This window comes from Podarcis raffonei, chromosome 14 (genome assembly GCF_027172205.1).
Source record: "Podarcis raffonei isolate rPodRaf1 chromosome 14, rPodRaf1.pri, whole genome shotgun sequence".
Classification (NCBI taxonomy): domain Eukaryota; kingdom Metazoa; phylum Chordata; class Lepidosauria; order Squamata; family Lacertidae; genus Podarcis; species Podarcis raffonei.
Window position 1 is genome coordinate 42,449,597 of NC_070615.1, and position 23,654 is coordinate 42,473,250.

The following is a 23,654-nucleotide window of genomic DNA, read 5'->3' on the forward strand; positions in this document are numbered from 1 at the left end:
AACGTTTACAAAAATGCATATATTAGGGGAAAGTGTGCACAAAAACAAATACATTCAAAATGCATTTTATTAGGAGGAATTGCTTGCAAAAAATGTGCACATTAATCAAAACTGCATACAAAAATGTGATTATTGGGAGAATTTTGCACTAAAATGCTGATGAATTTTCATGAGCATTTAAAAAAACACACACACAATTTCACGAACTGCTGCAGAATTCTGGTTCTCTTACAGCCTCTCACTTCCGATCTTAAAGTTATCCATATTTTCCACAGCACTTTGCATTTTTTTAAAAAGTCCTCATGAAAATCCACCATATTCCTCTTAATATATATGTTTACATGCAACTATGTGCAACAGACATGTTTTTGCAAAACAATCCCCCCTAATATAATGCATTTAAATATTGTTTTCAGTGATATGAATATTTTTATGCATACTTTACCCTAGCAAATGCATTTTTGTACTTGTCTGGAGAATTTCACGGCAAAATTCAGAGAAGAGTGGATTTCAAAGGACGGCTGTGTTTCAATTTGAAGAAGAGTGGATTTCAAAGGACGGCTGTGTTTCAATTTGTAGATTGTTTCTGAAAGTGTGAATTAGCTTGGCTCCCCTTTAAGTGCAAATGGAATCAAATCTCTTCCCCCATCCCTAGTCGCAAAGGAGGACACCTGACGTAAAGGTAGGATGAGCTCACAGGTCTGCTTCTTCCATTGGAAAAGAACAGGGAAACCTGTCGACAGGGCAGCTTATGCATCAAAGTCCCAGTCCCATTGAACCAGGGCAATAGACACATTTAATTTTACCCCTTCCTTGATATGATTCAGAAGTGCAGAAACAAAATATCATATTGCCCTTTGTGCTACAGACCATTTCAGACTGCAGGCTGCATATGCCACATGTTTGAATACTGCTAGTGTTTAAAAAAACCAACAACAATTTGCATGTGGAAATCTAAAGCGAAAGGAAGATCAACAAAAACCCATAACCCTGATAAGCTGGATTTCTGTTAGCGTAAGCAGAGCCTGCCAGATCAGGCCACTGGCCCATCTAGTCCAGCATCCTCTTCCCACAGTGGCAAACCAGATTACAAGAAGCCTCAAAATGGGACCTGAGTGCAACCTCTCTCCCCCCATTTGGGGTCCCCCCAACAACCGACATTCGGAGTCATCCTGCATCTATGACAGTGGTGGACAATACAACCATTGCGGCTAGTAGCCATCGATAGCCTTTTTCTCCATGACACAGTTTCATTCTCACATGACGGGATCCTCCAGAAATTTGGAACTCTGCCTACAGCCTGAAGTGGGCATGAAAAAGGAAAGACAGGGCCTTGTTCTATTTCCATAGGGCCATTTAGAGAAACCCAGAGGGCCACAGGAAGTAATTCACCCCTGCTTTAAGGAACCTCCCCTTTCCCATTCTTCACTTCAGCCCCACAAGGGCTCCCAATTCCTCCATTTGGCTGTAAACACAGGGCTGGGCATTACAGGTTCAGTGGGAAACAGCATGAATCTATTGTGACGACCAAATTACATGTAAGTCCTTACACTTAACCCCTACGACGTTTGTGCTTTATTTGACACCATGTGCTGTTAGGAGGGGACGCATTCTGTCATTAAGCAGGGACAAAGTATTTGCATGGGACATGGGGTTTCTGCCAGAGGGATGGACGTAAGCTTTGGACGCGGATCCATGGCACTATCTACTGCTCAAGTCTGAGAGCTTGATGGTTTTGGAAATTCGAGGCAAGAACCCATGCAGGTAACAGACAGAATTGGCCACGAACCTCTTCTGCGGGAGCTCCGCTGAGCAGAATCAAAGATGGACAGGTTGAGGGCATAACAGTGTACAGGTGCTTCCCAAACTTCCCCCTCCCCCCATGGACCATCTGAAAATTGCTGAGGGTCCTGGTGAACCACTTAAGGATTTTTCTGCCTGCTCTAGCAATTGCAGTGCACAGAGCTAGATGCTGTGTGATTGTTAATGGTATTATTGCAGACATGTCATGGACCACCTGAATGAAGCTCATGGACCACTAGTGGCCTACAGACCAGTTTGGGAACCCTTGTCTTGTACGCCACCTCCCGTTTAATTAAGGGAGGCTGATGCAAGCACTTGTGGAGAACTGTGCCTCTCATTGGTACCCTGGCAGTGAGTTTACTAAGGGGTAATTGAAATTAGCGCTAATGAAAGGAAGCGGATAGGGGCATCAGAGCGTCAGACCTCACGAGAGATTGTCTTAAGAAAAACGGGGCACTTCAATGGGTTATGGTCATGGCTATAAATCGAGCAAACGCTCTTCGCACGTCTCTACGGGCCATTTCGCTGCACCCCCAAACACATCCACGTTGTTGTCAACCCAGGGGATGATGTTGCCCGGCATGTTGGTGGAGCAGTTAGCAATATTCACGATGTCTTCAGGCTTCAAGACTCTGTCCCATATATTGAACTGGCTCATCTCCCCAACGAAAGCTTGAGTTGCATCAAACCTTCCTCCAACAGTGTCCTTAAAGTGAATGAAAACCAAAGCTTGGATTAGTTCAAGACCGTCCTTAAAAGAGATGGCCAAATCAGTATCTTTACGTTTGCAAAAATGAGGGGGAAAAGAAATCAGTGCAGCTTACTTCTGCGTAGGCAGAAAGCTGCGGGGCTGGTTTTCTCAATTAGGAAGCCGTTCAGTGTCATGTCAAGCCACTGGTGCATCTAGATCAGTATGGACTATTTGACTGGTGGTGGAAGAACTGCAGGAGCCTTTCTCAGACTTACCTGGAGATGCTAGGAATTGAATCTAGGGCCATCTGCATGCAAATCCTAAATACCAAGAGTGGGGGGACCTGTGGCCTTCCATGTGTTGTTGGACTCCAGCTCCATCAGCCCCAGCTAGTATGGTCAAGGATGATGGGAGTTGTAGTCCAGCAACATCTTGAGGGACTCTGGTTTCCTATTTCTAGTATCTCCTCCAGTTGATCCTTAGGTAACACATGTAATAATAGAATTGTAGAGTTGGAAGGGACCCTAAGAATGCAACACAGCTTTTGGGAGGGGGACTGCACCCCAATAAACATAAATTGTTTATTGGAGATTTTCCTATGTAGAGGTGCCCCTCTATTGAGTTGAATGGGGAGTCCCATATTGATGCAATGAGCTTCATTAGTACAATGGAATCAGCACCCTTGCAAGGGATGGTGAGCTCAGGAATGTGCAGGATGGTTTATTCACTGTGATCAGCTACAACCATGAATCTTTTGTGTACAGCATGTCTGATGTTGCCATTTGCAACATACTGAGACTGATGTACTCATATGTGAGGCCCTCGATAGCTCCGTCAGTAGAGCATGAGACTCTTAATATCAGGGTCATGGGTTCAAGCCCCACGTTGGGTAAAATATTGCTTTGTAACCATGACGCTTTCCTGGTGGAAAGGTAAAATACACACGTAATAAAGACATATGGTATGGCCAACAATATGTCAGAGATGTGTTAGGTTTTTTATATTATAATACATTAGCAGGAGGAGGGAAAGAGGCAGAGGAGGAGAAACATGGGAAGCTGCCTTATACTGAGCCCATATTGCCTACACTGACTGGCAGCTGCTCCCTGGGATTTCAGACAGGGGTCTCTTCCTGGTGACACTAGGGATTTGAACCGGCAACTTTCTGCATACAGTGCAGATGCTCTACCCATGAGCTATGGATGTTCCCTGTAGAGGATGAAGAAGAGGGCCTTTCCTGTGGTGGCCCTGCATTCCTAGAATACCATGGTCCCTCCTCATTGGCCTTTAGGCAGGCCCCAAACACCTTGTTGAATGAACCATGGTGCAGTGTTTTAATAACTTTTCTCTACTGCCGCTATTTTAAAGCTCGGGAGATGCTTTTGAATTTCAAATTTTAATGTGGTGTTTTATTGATTTGTTGTAAGCTGCCCCAGGGTATGGGCTTCAAAAAGCAGGCCAGAAATAACAAGACGGATCATGTTCCTTCATGTTCGGAGGCAGCATGCAACTGAGTTGCAGTTGCTTATTGGATTCCCAGAAACATTTGCCTGACAAGTGTGGGAAGCAAGATGCTAGGCTATAGAAAGATAACCAGCAAGAAAAGAGGAAGGAGAGTCTCAAGGGCCATAGATCAATTGTACGGCATCTGCCTTTGCATGCAGGAAGTCCCTGTTTCAAACACTGACAACTCTAGGTCAGGCTGGGAATGTGGAGAGCTGCTGCCAGTCCGTGTAGACAATTCTGAGCTAGATGGGCCAATGATCTGACACAGTATGGGACAGCTCCCTACGTGTTCTTCCTCCCTCCCTTCCCCACCTACCCTCTGCCATTCTGAAGATGAAAATCACACCCTCTGGGGATGTTTCTTTCCCCTTCTATATTGGTCTCTCCCATAGTTGGGTTTGCAAGATTGTGGGCAGAACCTGTATTTTAAAACGCTTTTTGTGCATAGCACTTAGTTGAACTACTGTGTTTTTTTTAAGACAGGTGCATTCTTCTGCAACATGTCATTGAAGCAATAGCAGTGCGTTACTGCCTGGATAGCTCAGTTGGTTAGAGCTTGGTGCTGATAATGGCAAGGTTGCAGGTTCGATCCCCATATGGGACAGCTGCATATTCCTGCATTGCAGGGGGTTCGACTAGATGATCCTCAGGGTCCCTTCCAGCTCTACAGTTCTATGATTTATACTGGTCACACCATTCTGCTTTATTCGTTATCATGCAATGCTTCTGCATTATTGCCACACAGAAGGGCACTCTTGCACTACAGAGCAACGAAAGCAGAACCAAAACACACCCCGGGGCATTTGTGGTATAAAAAGTTACTGGATTCCAACAGGGAGTTGCAGGACACACACTGATGGATGATGAAGCAGTGTGTCTGCCCCAAAGCTTTTATAGGTGCAAACAATATTGAAAGTGAGATCGTGTATAACCACCCCGATACCATCACAATGATACTTTACTCAGAGTAAACCCATTGAAAACCAATAGGTCTAAATTAGCCATGCTCATTGGTTTCAATTTATCTACACTGAGCAAGACTAATATTGGATACAACTCCATGAATGCACAATAAAAAAGGATATCTGCAGGTACCTCTCAGGCCACATTCAAACCATATGATACCACTTTAAACAATCTTCTCCCAAAGAATTCTGGGAACTGTAGTTTCTTAAGGGCGATGAGAGTTGTTATGAGGCCTTCTATTCCCCTCACAGAGCTAAAACTCTCAAATACCCTTTTGAAGACGGATTGATTGCTGAAATACTCTGGGAACTATAGCTCTGGGAGAGGAATGGAGGTGACAATTTCCTGTTGTTTTAATTTCTTGGAAGGAGGAAAAGGGGAGAAATAAGCACCTTGCATGACTCACCTGCTCCTGACCAAGGATCAGAACCCCTCCTGGCTTAATGGGGTGCCAAGGAGCTAAATTATCCCCCGTCCCAAGCTTCTCTCCATCCTGAAAAGCTTCCCACATTCCGTCCCTCGTGGTCCACGTCACACAGATGTGGTGCCATTTTCCATCGCTAATGAAGAGCGGGAGCTGGGCGACCTGTTGAAGATAATAAAGGTCATTGTGGATGCCTGGAGTGTTACGCCCAAAGGGTGCAGGCCTATCCAGTGTGGGTGAATGACATGTTGCATCACCAACCTCAGCCTGTCTTCAGCCAATCCTCGCTTGCCTGCCTTCTCACCTGCACCCAATCCAAGCGGAGGCCCTGCCTGCCAGCTCCCTCCTCTTTAGTCTCAGCATTGCCCCTTGTAGAAGCGAGGAGGAGGAGGATGGGGACAAAACTAGAATGAATTGGTTCTGCCAGTCACTGACTCTATCCACCATTGGCCTCTTTGCCTTCCTCCCTGGGAGTCCCAATGGGCACCAGCCGCCATTGGCACAGACCACACTGATCCTGAGCCAGTCAGTGGCTGAAGCACTCTACAAAGAACAGACGGTAAGGTTGGCTAGGGCAGGAACATGGCTTGCAATCTCTGGACTTTCCCATTTTACAGCCAACAAGATTTTGCTGCCGATTAAACTGGAATCTTGGTTCGTATTTTATGGCGAAGCTTGGCAAATCCTAGATGTGCCCAATCAGCGAGGAGAGACAGATGCTAAGCGGCAGGATCAAGCTGAACTGTAGAATTCAGGAGGGAGGAAGATGGGGACAAAACTAGAATGAGTCACTGACTCTGTCACCTCCTGTTGCTGGCTTCCCTGCCTTCTGCCCTGCTTATCCCAAAGTGTAGCAGCATCCATTGGACCTGTTTGCTGAGCGGCAAGAGCCTAGTCCTCAGGAAACCCAAATACTAAAGGAGAAGAGTTGTGAAGATTGGACACTAACACACTGCAGAGTTCTCAATGGGGGGGCTGGGGGGGCGGAAGGAGGTGCATCCTCCCCAACAATCCTGCTGTCAGTTTGCATTTCTTAGTGCAGAAAGTATTGATCCGACGCGTAGAGATCTTTCCTGTTCTAATTAATTCAAGAGGGTTCTGCAAGCTTCTCTGCGAGAAATAAACAAGCAGACGGTTCATAATGTTTGCGTTATTCCTTCAGAGAAGCTGAGTATTGTACAGCTGGTTTAAACTGGTTCTGTTATCTCTTTCTGGCAAGATCATGCTGACTATAAAATTAAGGCCAGAAGGAACCTGGGTTTCACTTTCTCTTTCTGTCTCTTTTCCTTCTGGTGTGGTGTTCTGTACATAGTACAGTGGTACCTCTGGTTGTGAACAGGATCTGTTCCGGAGGCCCGATCGCAACATGAAAAGAGCTCAACCCACAGCGGCGCGTCTGCACACGCGCGGGTTGCGATTCGCTGCTTCTGCGCATGCGTGTGACGTCATTTTGTGCTTCTGCGCATGCACAAGCGGCGAAACCCGGAAGTAACCCTTTCCGGTACTTCCGGGTCGCCGCAGAACGTAACCTGAAAGAACGTAACATGAGGTATGACTGTATGGTTAGTGTTAAACTTACTTACAATAAGTCTAAACCTTAAGTTAAATCTGCTGCAACTGGATTTTCTATGGATAGTGCCAGTACTGAATGTATGGGATTTGTGACCATTATGTTCCTTTGCCTTCAGTAGCAGTAAAGCTCTGCTGGATCCTGCGTTTTAAGTTTTTACTCTGCTAACTATACATTGGAGTTCTGCTCTGGATCAATACTGATCGAGGTCATTCCATAAAGCTGAGTGTTGGAAGATTCGGGGCAGGGGAAATAAAGTGTTTCTTCACACAGCACATAGCCCAACTATGGAATTCTCCACCAAAAGCTGCAGCCAAGGGGCACCAACTAGGAAAGCTTTAAAGGGGAATTAGCCACATTCATAGAGAAGTCTGCCATAGCTATGCGCTACTTGCAGTATCAGAAGCAGAAAAGCGACAGCTCAGTGGCAGAGCATCAGCAGAAGGTCCCAGGTTCAATCCCTAATGGCATCTCCGGGTAGGGCTGGGGGAATTGCCCCACCTGAAACCCTGGAGAGCTGCTGCCAGTCTGTGTTGGCAATACTGAGCTAGATAGGCCAATGGTATGACAAAGTGTAACGCAGGTTCCTATGCCACTGAATGCTGGGGATCATGAGTGGATGGGAGTGCTGTTGCAGTCAATCCTGCTTGTAGGTTTCCCATAGGCATCTACTGGCCGCAGTGGGAACAGGATGCTAGACTAGATGAGCTGTTGGTCTGACGAAGAAATACAGTGGTACCTCAGGTTAAGAACTTAATTCATTCTGGAGGTCCATTCTTAACCTGAGGTACCACTTTAGCTAATGGGGCCTCCCCCGCTGCCGCCGCCACCCTGCGATTTCTGTTCTCATCCTGAAGCAAAGTTCTTAACCCGAGGTACTATTTCTGGGTTAGCGGAGTCTGTAACCTGAAGCGTATGTAACCTGAAGTGTCTGTAACCCTAGGTACCACTGTAATCTTCTCAGCTATTTTGTGTTGCAAAGCGAAAAGGCCTGACATACAGTCTGTCAAAAAAACTCTTGTCCTCGGTTCCATAAATACAGTGGTACCTCGGGTTACAGACGCTTCAGGTTACAGACTTTGCTAACCCAGAAATAGTACCTCATGTTAAGAACTTTGCTTCAGGATGAGAACAGAAACGGGGGGGGGCGGCATGGGGGGGCAGCGCAGCAGCGGGAGGCCCCATTAGCTAAAGTGGTACCTCAGGTTAAGAACAGTTTCAGATTAAGAACGGACCTCCAGAACGAATTAAGTTCTTAACCTGAGGTACCACTGTATTTAGTTGGAGATTCCAACCAAACACCAGGAAGAACTTTCTGGCAGTAAGGGCTGTTTGATAGTGGAATGGACTTCCCTGGGAGATCGTGGACTCTCCTTCCTTGGAGATTTTTAAGCAGAGGTTGGATGGCCATTGGTTGTGGATGCTTTAGCTGAGATTCCTGCATTGCAGGGGGTGGACTAGATGACACATGGGGTCCCTTCCAATGATTCTACAATTCCTTCTATCTATCTATCTGGAATCATTGTAGCTCCCCAGTGGTAACAGCAATATCCTCTGAACAGGCTTAAATACATTTTCCTTTAGAATTGCCTAGTAGAATTGATTTTTGTACCTGGATGCTGATGAAGCCCTGTGTGCATATATTATGAACTGTGGCAAATTCCGAATGATGCACATGTCTCTTAGCAACCTCTTATAACGCTCCCAGGGATTCGATGTTTATGAGACTACCACAATGCATCTGCACAGAACAACAGGCCTTTTCCCCTCCCCTCCCCAGCTACACACAAATACATTTCTCCTTCTGACAGAGCCTTATTTTGACCACATTTGTAATAGGTCAGTTGCTGACTTGATTAATTGTTACGTGACTTACAGTCTAATTTTAAAGCGGCCAAGCCAACAAGCCGCACTCTGGTGAAAGGAGCTTCTACCGGCAAAGTAATTCAAGAACTGCAGCTTTACAACCTGATCAATCAACTGGGCGAACTTGCAGCAGTGCAAGTCTGGGAGCCTCATCCTTCCCTTTGCAAGCAAGTAAAAGTCATGTGGCCTCCCACATCTTCACTTTGCAAAACAATACGCAGAATGAAACACAGCCATCTTTCAAAATTCACCTTTCTTTGCAGTGGAGTTCTGCAGACAAGTAATGGGTACCCAACGAACATTGGTGAAAATAACGTGCAAAAATGTGCTATATTAGCAGAATTTGCTTTGCATAAATGTGTGCATTAGGCAATATTGCGTACAAATAATGTCCCTATCAGGAGATATTTGCACTAAAATGCAAATGAATTTCCACGAGGATTTTTATTTTTATTTTATGCAAACTGATGTAAAGGTGTGGAGAACTTAAGATTGGGTAAAAAACGAGAAAGCGGTTGGCTCATCTCTACTTGGAACCAGGTCCCATTCAGTTCAATGGTACTTGCTAGGGAGCGAGTGTGCACAGAATTGCTGTTCCAGGAGCCATGTACCAAGACACTCCATTTGCCTGTTTATGGTTTTAACAAGAGTGGGGCTCAAATGCATTGACCCTCCAGACTGAATGAAGAATTGCCCTACTATTTCAGCAGGGCAGGATTAAACTCTGCTACATCTTATAGTGCAGCAGAGCTTAATCCTTGAACATTTCACTATTGCACAGCAGGAATTCTTTCTTTTTCCTGCCTTGGCTGGTGGAAAGAAATGGGATTCTCAAAAGGAAGAAGAGGAGTTTGGATTTCATATTCCGCTTTATCACTACCCTAAGGAGTCTCAAAGCAGCTTTCTTTCCCTTTCTCCCCCACAACAAACACTCTGTGAGGTGCGTGAGACTTCACAGAAGTGTGACTGGCCCAAGGTCACCCAGCAGCTGCATGTGGAGGAGCGGGGAATCGAACTCGGTTCACCAGATTATGAGTCCACTGCTCTCAACCACTACACCACACTGGCTCACTGGAAGGTAAATCTTTCCTCACCTTGTCATTAATGAGCAGCTCAATGGGGTTGTTCCCCCACTCGATCAGCACCACTTCGTTAGCTTGCCCAGGGACAGCGTAGGAGAAGGGTGTCCCTATTCCCGGAGAGGCACTCGACTTCAGCCACAAGCACACAGTGAAGGCATACAGCTCAGGCAACGTCTTCTTGATCTTCCCATACAAGTAGTTGGTGCGGAGAGGGAGGGAGACTTTAAATTCATCCGGTGATTTGAAGGCGCTGGTACCTACAGCCGTATCCCAAAGGACACAAGGTTACCCATGTAAATTGCAGGGAGGTCGCTCAAATAAAGAAGCTGATTCATTGCACAGGTTTTACCTGGTTAATCAATCAATCAAATTTGCATAAAACTAATGCTAGAGCTCTGAAAGCAAACTAAGAAGCGTGCTTTTTTTATCCCTGCACAGAAAGTTTCCCCCCTGAAATATTAAGTGTCTAAAATAAAAACATAAAATATATCTATTTTATGGATCTTCATGACGTAAGTGACAGGAGAAAGTGCCTTTTCAGTGGTGACGCCTGTATTTTAAAGTTTGAATGGGATCATTTTATTGTGTAGTTTGATTGTGGATGTTTATACTTTAATGCTTGTGGAATTGCTTTTTGTACTTGAACACTGTTTAAGAAGCCTTTTTCTGGCAATAAGATTTATATAAATTAATAACAGGATGAACAACAACAATAAGTGCTGGATTTTAAAGGGACTCTGAAAACCCACTTACATGGTACCTCGGGTTAAGTACTTAATTCGTTCCGGAGCTCCGTTCTTAACCTGAAACTGTTCTTAACCTGAAGCACCACTTTAGCTAATGGGGCCTCCTGCTGCCGCCGCACAGGGATCCGGTTCACTGTCCCTCATACCTTGTGGGGGGGCCGGACTATATTTTTTGGGGGGGGGAATGAACAAATTCCTATGCCCCACAAATAACCCAGAGATGCATTTTAAATAAAAGGACACATTCTACTCATGTAAAAACACTAGGCAGGCCCCACAAATAACCCAGAGATGCATTTTAAATAAAAGGACACATTCTACTCATGTAAAAAAACGCTGATTCCCGGACCATCGGCTGGCCGGATTTAGAAGGTGATTGGGCCAGATCTGGGCCTTAATTTGCCTACTCATGCTGTAAAGTGTAATATTTTGTTGTGAGTTCCACATGTCTATCTGAAAATAGATAGCAGGTATCACAGAATAGCCTTGTTTAGTGGGACAGGGGCACCATGCTAGCTCCCCAGAAGAGGGGTGGGTGAGTCAGCGGGGAGGTTGATGCAGTGCAAACACAACAGCAGAGCCAATCTAGCATTCCTGCAAGTGTGTTTGCACTGTAGCAACCTCTCCACTGCCTTGCCTCCGTCCCTCCTGGGTAAGCAACAGCAACCCACCTGCCAGGAAGCTAACACAATGGCTCAGTCTCACCCAAAGAGCAGCTTCTGGTGGACAGCAGCATTTAATGCAATCTCCCCTGAAGATTATTGGGTGTCATGCCACAGGTGCTGAAAAGATATCCCTTGCCTGAGTCTCTAAAGCAAACTTCGCAGACTGTAGGCTGTCTGGGTCAGGATTGGAAATATAGGAAGCTGCCTTGTACCAGTTCTGACAATTTTATCCATCTAACTGGGTGTTACATACTCTGACTGGCAGTGGCCCCTATGGTCTCAGGCAGCTTGCTCCTTTTAATTAGAAATACTGGGGATTGAACACAAGACCCTCTGCAGAGTATGTGTTCTGCCACTGGGCAATGGTATCTTCATTTAATTAGACGTTCTGATTCTGTGCTTACCAATGAATGGCTGCCTTCTTTTTAATTAAAAAAACATCACTATGCGTTTTGTTCCTTCCTTCCTCTGTGTGGCATATATATATATATATTGGCAAGCACATTCATTTGCAATGAAACAGAACACAAAGCCTTTGATTTCTATGGAGCAGACTTCGCCGTAAATGTGTTTTTTAGACTGAGGATATAGGTAACTTACATCAAGACTGCATGTGGCAATTTCCGGCAGATCTCGACATTACCTGTCCCAGATGGTTTGCTTTTAAAGAAATCTAGCAGGTCAGCTTTTTTCAAATAGCTTTTGACTGCTTTTGAAGACCTGGGGATTTGATTTGCAGCAGTGATCCTGCAGCTTTCTCAGACTCATTTTCCCTTTAAGTGTATTTGGTTCCAAGTTCTGCAGCAGCCTGCTTGCCTCTGAAAGCTCTTTCTATGAATGCATCGCCACCCTATTAAGAGGTTAAAACCCATCTGTGAACAGCACGTGTCCCTGGGGAGAAGATGAACATTTTCATTCCATGCTGCCTTTCACCTTGGATGAAAGGTTCTGTTAATTTTTTATCAACGTGTCCATCTTTCCTCCTGATTCCAGACATGTTTACTCAGGTTCAAGCTGGATGCAGGTTTACTCAGGTTCAATGCTGGTCCTGCACCCATATAAAGGGTCAGTGTGATATAGAGGTTTAAGAAGGCATGGGAAATCCATGACTCTCCAGACGGGGCTGGACTCCAGTTCCCATGAGTTCCCGTCACCATGGCCAATGGTCATAAGATGATGGGAGCTGTAGTTACACAGGAGGACCTCCTGTGTACAGAGATAGAGAGCCTGCAGAACTCCAGATGTGGCTGGACTCCAGTTCCCATCAGCCCCAGCCACCATGACCAATGGTCCAGCTACCATCTTCCAGGCTAGCCTACCTAACAAGATTGTTGTGAGGATAAATGGGGCAAGTGGGAAAGAACCATGTATAATGACTTAAGCTTTGGGGAGCAAAGGTGGAGTATTTAAATACAATGCAATGTAAATATTAACCATTGCAATTATATGCAATATATAATTATCATTTATTGCATTTATCAGTTGCTCATACAAAAGAAAAAGTCTAAAAGCTATTTAACGAAACACAGCACCTAAGAATGTTTTAAAACCAGAAAAAAAATAAAACAATGAGCACTACAAAATACACAAAGCACTCGCCCAGTAACATTTTAATAAGGACAAGTCCACTAAAATATGACCACTACCATAGGACACAACTTAATTACCAAAGGCCTAAGCAAAATAAGTCTTGGTGCCTAAAGATGAACAAGGGTGGAGCCAGGTGCCTCTTCCTGGTGAAAGCATTCCAGAAATGGGATGGAGCCCCACTTTAAAAGCCAATTTTTGTGTAACCACCCTCTGTCCCTCCCTCAGGGGGCACATGGAAAAGTGGCTCTGCTGAAGGCTACAGAGTCTGGGCTGGTTCATATGGGGGCAAAAGGTTCCCCTCACTTGTTTTATACCAGGCATCCCCAAACTTGGCCCTCCAGATGTTTTGGGACTACAATTCCCATCATCCCTGACCACTGGTCCTGTTAGCTAGCAATGATGGGATTTGTAGTCCCAAAACAACTGGAGGGCCAAGTTTGGGGGTGCCTGCTTTATACAACCTGGGGACACAATCCAAATCCCTGGCCTAGATATTGTCCCGTTTGCTCTTACAATGGAACCTTGCACACACAAAGAAACACACTGTATTGGAATCCAAGCCAACACACATTTGGTTCCCAAGTGATCACCCATCAGATCAGACCTGCTTAGCTTCAGCAAGGTTGTGGGACTGACAGGTTATCAGACCATACCTTGGGACCAAATCTGAGACAGAACCAGGCTGAACCACCTTAGTCTGTCGCCGCTACATCTAATTTCAGTCTCAGGAGTTGAGCCTCTTTTTTTTCATTCCACAGACACTCATTTCCAACAGTGTGTTTGGGACTTCATCCTGAGAAGATGTCTCCCATTCCCCAAGACCAGAAGAGGAGCTGAACTGACTCTCACAAAAGGCCCATCCATCTATTCCAGCATTCTATTCCCTCGGTGGCCGACCAAATTTATTTGTTTGATTTACATCTCTTCCAGTGGGAGGACACAGCATGAATTAAAACAAATACAATCAGTGTTTTAAAACACACAACAAGTGTCAATTTTTTTAAAAAAACCAAAACTAGTAAGTAACCATACAGTGGTACCTTGGTTTGCAAACAGCCTAGTTTACGACCATTTTGGATTATGATCAATTTGTGAATTTTTTTTGGATTACGACCTGTTTTTTAAGATTACAAACAATTTTGGGGGGATTACGACCCATTTTTTCGGAAGCCCCATTGGCGAAAGTGCGCCTTGGGTTACAACCTGTTTTGGTTTATGGACAGACCTCCGGAATGGATTATGGTCGTAAACCAAGGTACCACTGTATTAAAAAAGAGCACTACAAACCCTTAAAAACATTGAAAAGCACACACACGCCCAAAGTAGAATATCCAGCCCTAGAAGACCCTAACAAAACAGCCAGTTAGTGGCCAAAGACCTGTCTGAGCAAACAAAACTTTTGTCTACCAGTGAAAGGGAAGCACAGAGGGGGCCAGCCTAGCCTCTTGTAGAAGGGAGTTCCACAATCTGGGAGCAGCCACCAAGAAGGCCCTGTCTCATGTCCTCGTGAAACATGCCTGCGAAGGTGGTGGGACCAAAAGAATGGCCTTTGGGAAAGCATTGAATTGCATTTGGGAAGGTTGCAAAGCAGAACAGGAGCACAGCAGCCTTCTCTCGTCCTATCACTAGACTTCCTATATCTCCAAAACATCCCTGTAACTAGCCCATCATGGCAAAAAAACTAAGCGACCCAAAATGAAGATTCCCCTGCTTTTGCTCAACAACAATAACGAACAACAAAAAAGAGAAACCAGAGGTGCTTATGTGGTCTGGAGATTTATTTTAAGGAACGTTTGCACCCTTTCCCCATAAGAGTAATGGCATGCCCAGATATGTGGAACCTGGCTCCTGCAAAGGCTGGGGCTTAACCTTCATAAAAGGCATCCCTTGGCACAATTCGGAGGTGCAATCATTAATTTGCCTGAACAAGCCTTGATCCAGACTTGCTTAACACTATAAATATCATTTAAAGAGAATCTATATTTAAACAATTCACACGCTCTTGCTCTGTAAAAACAGGGGGGAAAGGAAAGGAAAAATGATTATGCAGACAGTTTCGTGTTATTCCTCCCTTGCCATGTGTGCTTGAAATTTAAATACACAAACTCTAGCCAAGCGTGCTGTTTCCCAGTAATTAAATCTAAGGATCTGATTAAATGATTAGGATTAAGAGTGTCCCCCAGTGGCTCCAGGAGTAATCCACAGTAAAGGTTGCGCATTTGAGACAGGACATGCTTGCCCCAAGGTCTGTGGAGTGAACAGAAGTGACATTCAGCAATTAATTAAAAGCAAAAGAGAAAAGGGAAGTTTGTCTCATTTCACAGCTTGCTCAAAGGCAAAGAAGAAGCCTTTACAGGTAGGGTAAGTGCCTCTCTCTTACTCTGTCTACCAATTAAACTAACTGATAGGAGGTTCAGGACAAACAAAATGCAGTACTCCTTCACACAACACTTAAAGTTAGACTGCAATGATGCAAACAATAAGCCCTGCTGAATCCAGTGGGACTTGCTTCTGTGCATTACATGGACTTGTGCTATAGCTTATGGAACTCATTGCTACAGGATGGTGGTGATGGCCACCCGCTGAGATGGCTCTGAAAGGGAATTAGACATATTCATGGAGGAGAGGTCTATCAGTGGCTATTAGTCATGATATTTATATGCATTCTCCAGGTTCAGAGATTGTAAACCACTGAATACCGGAGCCAAAATCACAGAGGGCTATTGTCCTCATGCCCTGATTTTGGGTTTCCTTGGAGGTATCTGGTTGGCCACTATGGGAAACAGACTCTTAAACAATGGAAGCTGGTCCACTTACGGTGAATGGGACAATGCCCCATCTACCTCAGCCTGACCTCAGCCAGCCACCACCAGCCTTCTTGCATACAACCAGTCAGTGGGTGGCTCTGCCTGTCATTGGCTCTGGAAGTGCCTGCTATTGGTCTCCTTGCCATCCGCCCCAGCAGTCCCAATCAGCACCAGCCACCACCATTACATCCGCAATTTCTCAAACTTGGGTCCCCAGCTGTTGTTGGACTACAACTCCCATAATCCCTAGCTAGCAGGACCAGTGGTCAGGGATGGTGGGAGTTGTAATCCAACAACAGCTGGGGATCCAGGTTTGAGAAACGCTGGACTAGATGGACTGCTAGCCTGACCCACAAGGCCTCTTCTTGCTTTGTGTGCTGGGTGAACTGAAGGAATTCTATTGCCAGAAATGGACCGTGCAGGATTGAAGCCACTTCTTCCTTGCTTGACATCATCCCTTTGAGATTATGAGAATTGATTCCATGTAGTGATAGGGACATGGCAGTAGCCTCCAAATAGCCACAGGACCGCCATGCAAAGATGGAACAGACTTCTTATCTGTTGCTCTGGAGAGCAGGGCTAGAACCAAGTGGCAGTTGTCAATTGGAGGGAAGGAAGCAAGTTTAAGCTGAACATCGGGAGAGGCTTCCTAATAGCCAGAGCTTTTTGACAGCAGGAGGCGGTGGGCTCTCCTTCACTGGGTGTGTTTAAGGAGGGGGGCTGTACAACCATCCGTCAGGAATATATCAGCTGCATCCTGCATTGCAGATTCTGCACTGAACAAGAGGAGGTGCTACATAAACGTAGGAATACAGTGGTACCTCGGGTTAAGTACTTAATTCGTTCTGGAGGTCCGATCTTAACCTAAAACTGTTCTTAACCTGAAGCACCACTTTAGCTAATGGGGCCTTCAACTGCTGCCACGCCGCAGGAGCACGATTTCTGTTCTCATCCTGAAGCAAAGTTCTTAACCTGAAGCACTATTTCTGGGTTAGCAGAGTCTGTAACCTGAAGCATATGTAACCTGAAGCGTATGTAACCCGAGGTACCACTGTATAAGAAAAGCCCTATCTGATCAGGCCATTGGCCAACTAACCCAGCATCCGGTTCTAACCAGTACTGGATTTACGTATAAGCTAAACAAGCTATAGCTTAGGGCCCCACTCGCTTGGGGGCCCCCAAAAAAATTAAAAGAAAAAAAACCTGGATGTACATTTCCAAAATATAAGACAAAAAACAAATAAAATAAAACCTACATACAGCAACAGTGTTTTGTGTTGTGTAGGCTCCTATGATGCAAGTAATGGGCCCCGCCTGCTAGCCTGCTCCCTAAAATATCACTGGATTGCTCATTTCTATATATAGGGTGCCTACATTCTGAATGGATTGGTTGCATGGCAACACGGGCAAATGGCTTTAGATGCCTATTAGGTCCATAAATTACCATACAGCATATATTCAACACAAAAAGTAGCAACAATTTGTTGTTGACAAAGGACAGCTGGACATATAAAGGGCCCCATTACCTTCAGTAGCTTAGGGCCTCATCAAACCTAAATCTGGCCCTGGTTCTAACAGTGGCCAACTACAGTGGAGGTACTGCACATCCATCGTCCAAATGTGTGTATAAGTCTGCACTCAGGATGCCCTTATTCTGTTATTTATTTGTTCAGCTTAGATTCAGACCAATGCAGTAACGGCTGTCCCCATCCACTACCAGCAATGCAAGTTGCTCCAGACATCACTGCACCCTAAATCAATACATAGGACTTGAGTGTTGCAGGACATCTGAGCTCCTGCTGAGTCAACAAGTCAAACAAAAATAAATCCATGCTGGAATATACGAAAAGGGGGATGTAAATTAGGCATCATTATTACCTCTTTCTAGTTCAGAAACCCTTTCAAGAAGTGCGTTCAATGCTGCCTCTGTCCTTTGCCGATGGGTGGAAGTCTCATTATGAAGCAGGGATTTCTCGTTCTCCAGGTCTGCCACTTTGCTTAAAAGCTGGCGCTCTAAATCTCCCAGCCTCCTCTGAAGCATCTCTCGGAGATCGTGAGGCAGGGCTGTATAGGACACGTTCGCTCGGAGCTGATGCTATAAAGGAGAGGGGACAAGGGGGAAACAAAACAAAATGCCACAATTCTCATTCATTAAACTTAACGAGACACTAATACTATATTATCTTCTCATATGCCCCAGGGCAGCTGGAAGTGAAGCATATGCAGCAAAAATTGAGCTTCTGAGTTCATATATCTCACTGTATGGGAAACCATGTGTGCAGATGAGAGACGTGTGTACATTTCTCCTCTGTGATCTAACAGCTGGGGATGTATATGCAGAACCCAGTAAACCGCTGTCTCTTTAAAAAGCTGGATTTCCACAGATCAGCCTTTCAGGGCAAGAAGGAAGAGAGCAGCAGGATTCAATTCATCTAATAGCTGATTAACAGTATCTCAGGGGAGTCATTCCCAATAATTTCAAGGAGTCTACTATGAGTAGGAATAGCATTGGATACAACACTGTTAATATTCAAATAAGCATGATTAGGAACACAGCCTTGTTTTAAATTCCAATTTATAATGCAGCAATAGTTCACGTTTGAAAAATACATCTCCTTTAAAAAAAAACTAGCTGTGAGGGTGGGGAGATGAGCTACGTCATAAATAAAACAGGCATTGCAAAACAATGAATTAAAGCAGTCCATACTAGCATCCCCAACAGCCAGACCTTACAGATCTCATTCTAACAACTGTAGAGCGTTGCTGGAATAAACAAAGTTTTAGCCTTCTTTTAGGAAAGCAGAAATGGAGGTTCTTGGCGAGTCAATGATACCCTGCAACGATGGAGCAATGCTAGAAATGACCTGGCTTTATGCTCTACAAGAGCAATTCAGCAATCAATACGGAGATCAGCTATGGGAAAAGGACTTCTGGAAGTATAGAGGTCTCCATGCTGGCTGCAGCTGCTGGAAGCCGAAAACATCTGGAGGCAGTCTTAAAAACTCAGATATATAAGCTAGGAGCCAATTGGCTCCTTAAACCTGGGTTTTCTAAAACAGAATGCCTAGTTGCCATTTTGGGGCCAGATGGCTTGAAAGTCATATTTTTCAAAACAACTTTTTGGTTCCTAAAATTCATTCCGATTTTGCAGATAAAATATAATGGATTGACTTCTACAGGCTGTGTTGCTAGTGTGTGCCAAGGATCCCCAGGCATGCACCTCCAGAGAGTAGAGACATCAGGTGCCGTCCTGGTGCCCCAAGCATCTTCACATGGTCGCAAGTGGCCGATAGCCAGGTACAAAATGCGCCCAGCGCCTGGCTAATTTCGAATGCTATAGGAGGGCATCCTATTGGCTACCACTGGGTCAAACCAACACTTTCAGTTATGCCCAGAAGTCAACTTTTTTTACTTACAAATGGATGGTTGATAACTCTTAAGCCGCTCCATTCTACAGAAAGTGATGTCACTTCTATGCAGGTATGTTTGGGGGGGAATGTGTGACTATGGTGGCATGCAATAGCTCTCACAGGGGCATTAGCTGCCAGATTTAACATTTCCTTGCATGAACAATTGTTAAATGCTTATGACACATGCGACAGAGATCTCACGCCAATCTAGACATGTGATTTTGGGGAATGCAGATAAATTTGTGTAAATTGTCAATGAATGGCTAACTCTTTGAATCCTTTTACTGTAGCGTTCATGAGGGTGCCTTTGAACTGTGGAATAAAAGCATTGCTGCTAGCCATTTTATTTACATTTTTATAGGCCTGATGTTACTGAGTTCATCCATCCTTATGTTTATTCAATGTCATGGTCAAAAAGAAGAAGAAATGAAATGAAACAGAGGGATACCTGTGACCTCTGGGCCACAGGTTGCCTCACTGTGTCCCACAGGTAATCAAACAAAGCATCTAGCATTTCCAAAGGTGCTGCACCTTGCTGATAACGTTCCTTTCCAAAGAGGAAGGGGAAAAACTTGTCCTTAAGAGTTATATCCTTGATATTTGATTACTATGAGACTTCCTCATTATACATTGACAGCACTTCAAGCAAATGTAAGAGCTGCTTCAAACACTGAATTCTGCATTGATTACAAAAAGCTTTCAACCATGTCCTTCAAAATGACAGCTGGATTGGGAGAAGAGATATATTCTGCATTAATATTTAAGCATCAGCGACCACTGGGCTGAAAAATAATAATATCTAAAATATCTAAAATATTAATAAAAATAATATCTAAAATACTGTCTCATTCATTCCAATGGTCTTTGTAGCAGGTTGTATAGTTAAACTGTTGAGAAGATGGACCGGCACTTAACACTTAAAACAAAATAAAAACCCTCATGTTCTTACATGGCACCATATGCCAAGGACACATTATCTAGGATGTCAACGTTACACTGCAACCTCTTAAGCAACTATGTTCTTAGCCGAGGCTGAGATTAAGAAAAAGAAATGAAAAGCACCAGGGCAGGGAAATAAAACCCACAAATCTCCTCTCAATCCATTTTATTGGTAAACACACACAGAACATCTATACCTTCTTGTGCTTCCATTGGGGGAAATGGCACCTCATAAACACCAGTTCTGTAGTTTGTACTTGTTGCAATCAATTTTCACAAAATCTGCACCAGGGCTCAGAACAAGCATCGCCTTGCCAGGAGCTGGTGAATATTTTATTTCTTTGGATTTCTAATAAATTGACCATTTCCGGATCTCACTTCCCCATCATATTCTCCCTCTTATGCCTGGATTAAAGTATAGCTTCTCTGCTTAATGTGATAATAAAGTTCCCCTTTTATAAAAGAGAAGTTCAAGAAAGTGATTTACATAAAACCTGAGCAGCCTTTCTTTTTAAAAAGAATCCCATTAAAAATGAGACGATGACTAAGAGTTTCTGGGAAATGAAGCCTGTTTATTGCAGTGTCCCAGAAGGTTGAAACTTCACTAATTGCTCCCCTGATAATCTACGACGTATATATTTAGCGGGTGACAACAATCCCCTAAGGAGAGATGCACCTTCAGCTGCCTAGAAGATAGGTTACATATGTTGAATGGCTAAGAAAATGGCAAAAAAGAAGACAGGCGGGTACAAATATGGAGTTCTTCCCCAAAAAATGACCTGGTATTTGAACTTGGAACAGCACCATACTATAGAATGGACCAGACACATAGACTATGAATGAAGATGTTTCACACAATTCTTTAGATATGGACAGCAATAGACTATTTTTAAGAAAATGAAGGTTGCAAAGCTGCTATAATGGGATCTGAGCACTTCTTGATGGGGGATAATATCAAATCCTGTCCCTCGACACTACAGCTACTCAGAAGAATGTGTAGATTATTTATGCAGCAGTATAAGAATAGCACTGCTGGATCAAGCTCAACATTTTGCACTGGCCAACCAGCCGCCTCTGGCAAGCCTACAAACAGGGCAAAAGGGCTGTTGCCATGCTCAGCTGTTGCCTCCTTCAGCAACTGGTATTGAGAGGTACAGTCCCCCTACACATGGAGGCTCCATTTAGCCATCATGCTAGTGTAGTATAGTGGTTAGAGTCTGGGGTATAGACTGAGGAGATTTGGGTTCAAATCTCAGCCCCAAGGCTTTGTGGGTGACCTTGGAAACCAGTCAATGTATTTCAGCCTATGACTGTCACACAAGGATAAAGAAAGCGGGAGGCATGAAGACGAGCAGAAGCAAAGTGAAAGAGCATCTGTTTTGCATGCACAATTTCCAGAATCTCCAGACAGGTCTGAGAGAGACTCCCTCCATCTGAAACCCTGGAAAGCCACTGCCAGTCAGTGCAGACAGACTGAACTAGCTAGACTAATGGTCTACCTCAGTATAGGGCAGCTTCCCATGTTCCTATATACATATCGCCTTCAACGCTGTGGAAGAAGGGTTAGAGCTGAACTCAATGATACTTACAATGCAATGCCTACTTTAAAAAAGTAAATTCCAGTGTGCCCTGAAGTGCTTGCTCCCTAGTAAGGCTAGCTTTTAGGATTGCAGCATAAGTCTAACTTGCCTCCTTTCCACACCAGTAGCCAATTTTCAGCATCCTGGACACACAAAAGGTGGTTTTATCCCTATTAGGACTCCCTAAGAGTGAAGTTTCAAAGGCAAAGTGACTTTCTCACCTTCAAACCAAACACTAGCTACCTGGCATCAGTTACCCACAAGGATGCCGCTCTCTTTTCCAAAAAGAGATGGAAGCACCACAAACAGCCCCCACCCCGCACCTAGCTACCACCTGTCAATCACCCCCAACGGAGTGCGCTCGCTTCCCGGGACCAGAGGCCAAATTGCAGCACCACAGACAGCTCCCGCTCGGCACAGAGCCCTCCCCGCTATCCATTACCGCCAACTGGCTGCCGTCCCTGCTTGGCGAAGTCGGCGGTTAACTTTCAGCACCGCGGACAGCTCCGCTCTCTCCCCCCGTCCTCACCTCCAGATTCTCCAGGCGATCCTTGAGCGTCTGCATGGTGCGGCTGAGCTGGTCGATGATCTTGGCGGGGTCGCGGGGCAAGTCGCCCATGGTGTCCTTGCCTTTGCCGAACTCCTTCCTCCACGTGCCCGCTTTGCCGTCGGGGGTCTCGCAGCGGCCGAGCTTGGCGGTCAGCTCGCGGATGGCCTCCCTCTGGTTCCCGATGGTCTCCTTCTGCTGCAGGATCGTCTCCCGCAGCTGCAGCACGGTGGCCTTCAGCTCCTCCTCGGGGGGCAGCCCGCCCCCTTGCATGGGGATGGGGGGCAGCGGGCAGCCCGGGTTGGCGGCGTCCAGAGGCAGCGAGGTACACACGAAGCGGCTCCCCGGGGGGCTCTCCTGGGCGCCCGCTGCCCCCCACGCGGAGAAAGCCAGCCCCGCTAAGACAGGCAGCAGCATGCCGGCCGGTGGGGGGGGGCGCTAACTTACTGCGGGAGGGACCGGCTCAGCATGGGGTTGCGGGGAAGAGGCTGCCAGACCCGGGAAAGCCCCTGGGGTGGTGGTTCCAAATGGCTTGCCGTCGGGAAGCGCCCAGCGAGCGTCTCTCCGCGTGGGGAAGCACTTTTCTTCGCAGGAGAAGAAAGTGCGGAGCGGAAAAAAGCTTGCCACGCTCAGCTGCAACTCGTTGCAAAAGACAGCAAACTAAGATTGCGCCGGCGAAGCGGCTCGCGCGCTCTTAAAAGGCTGAGCCGGGTAAGCTGCGAGGAGGGAGGGGGCGTGGGAGAGCCGGGCAAAGTGAGCGCGCGCCGTGGCGGCCTCTCGCTCTGATTGGTCGGTCGGTTCGGAAGCCCGCGTGACGCCTTCTCGGCTCTTGAACGGCGGGGCGGGGCGAAGAGTGGAGAGGGGGAGAGAGAGAGAAAGAGAGAAGGCGGGAAGCTTCCTCATTCGTTTCCCGCTTGGGAGAGAAAGAGGGAAGCGCGCGAGGAGGATGGGGAAAGGCGCGTGCTCGCTGGGGGGCGGGGGCGCGCGGGTTTTTTGGCGCGGGAGAAAAGGCGCGAAAGCTTATTTCGCTTTTATTCCCTGAGGAGAAGCTTTCGCACATTCCTCTAACCTGAAGGAGAGGTGTCTGGGCTCAAAGCCCGTCGCAGCTCTTCTCTCGCATGTGGGTTGAAACAGTGAAATAATAATAATAATAATAATAATAATAATAATAATAATAATAATGTGTGGTGGGCAGTATCGTGTAGTGGCTACAGTGCTAGACTAGGACCAGGGAGACCAGGGTTCAAATCCCCTCACTCAACCATGGAGCTCACCAGCCTCTCGGCTTAGCCTACCTCACAAGGTTTTTGTGAGGATGAAATGGAGAGGAGGGGAGCCATGTGTGCCACCTCAAGCGCTTTGGAGGCTGTAATGTAATACTGTAAATAAAACTGGGAAAACCTGGGCGCAAGTCACTCCTTAGCACCACAGCACTTGTACATTATCTTCTGCTAGTCTAACT

At 45.7% G+C, this 23,654-nt stretch overlaps 1 protein-coding gene across 1 annotated transcript; it reads right to left on the reverse strand.

Moving 5' to 3' along the window:
• Nucleotides 1-536: 536 nt before the first annotated feature.
• NPTX2 (neuronal pentraxin 2) lies at nucleotides 537-22,882 on the reverse strand. The gene is made up of 5 exons (XM_053364834.1): nucleotides 22,175-22,882; nucleotides 17,595-17,811; nucleotides 9,921-10,165; nucleotides 5,373-5,552; nucleotides 537-2,509 (listed from the first exon to the last, which is right to left on the reverse strand). The coding sequence occupies exons 1-5, from the start codon at nucleotides 22,607-22,609 to the stop codon at nucleotides 2,282-2,284; spliced, it is 1,305 nt and encodes a 434-aa protein (XP_053220809.1). The 5' UTR covers nucleotides 22,610-22,882; the 3' UTR covers nucleotides 537-2,281.
• Between the last annotated feature and the right edge of the window lie 772 nt (nucleotides 22,883-23,654).

Coding starts and splice junctions, on each gene's coding strand:
- NPTX2 (XM_053364834.1), bottom strand. CDS start 22,609: ATGCTGCTGCCTGTCTTAGCGGGGCTGGCTTTCTCCGCGTGGGGGGCA. Junction 17,812..22,174: donor ATCGCCTGGAGAATCTGGAG/GTGAGGACGGGG, acceptor TCTCCTTTATAG/CATCAGCTCCGAGCGAACGT. Junction 2,510..5,372: donor TGATCCTTGGTCAGGAGCAG/GTGAGTCATGCA, acceptor ATTCACTTTAAG/GACACTGTTGGAGGAAGGTT.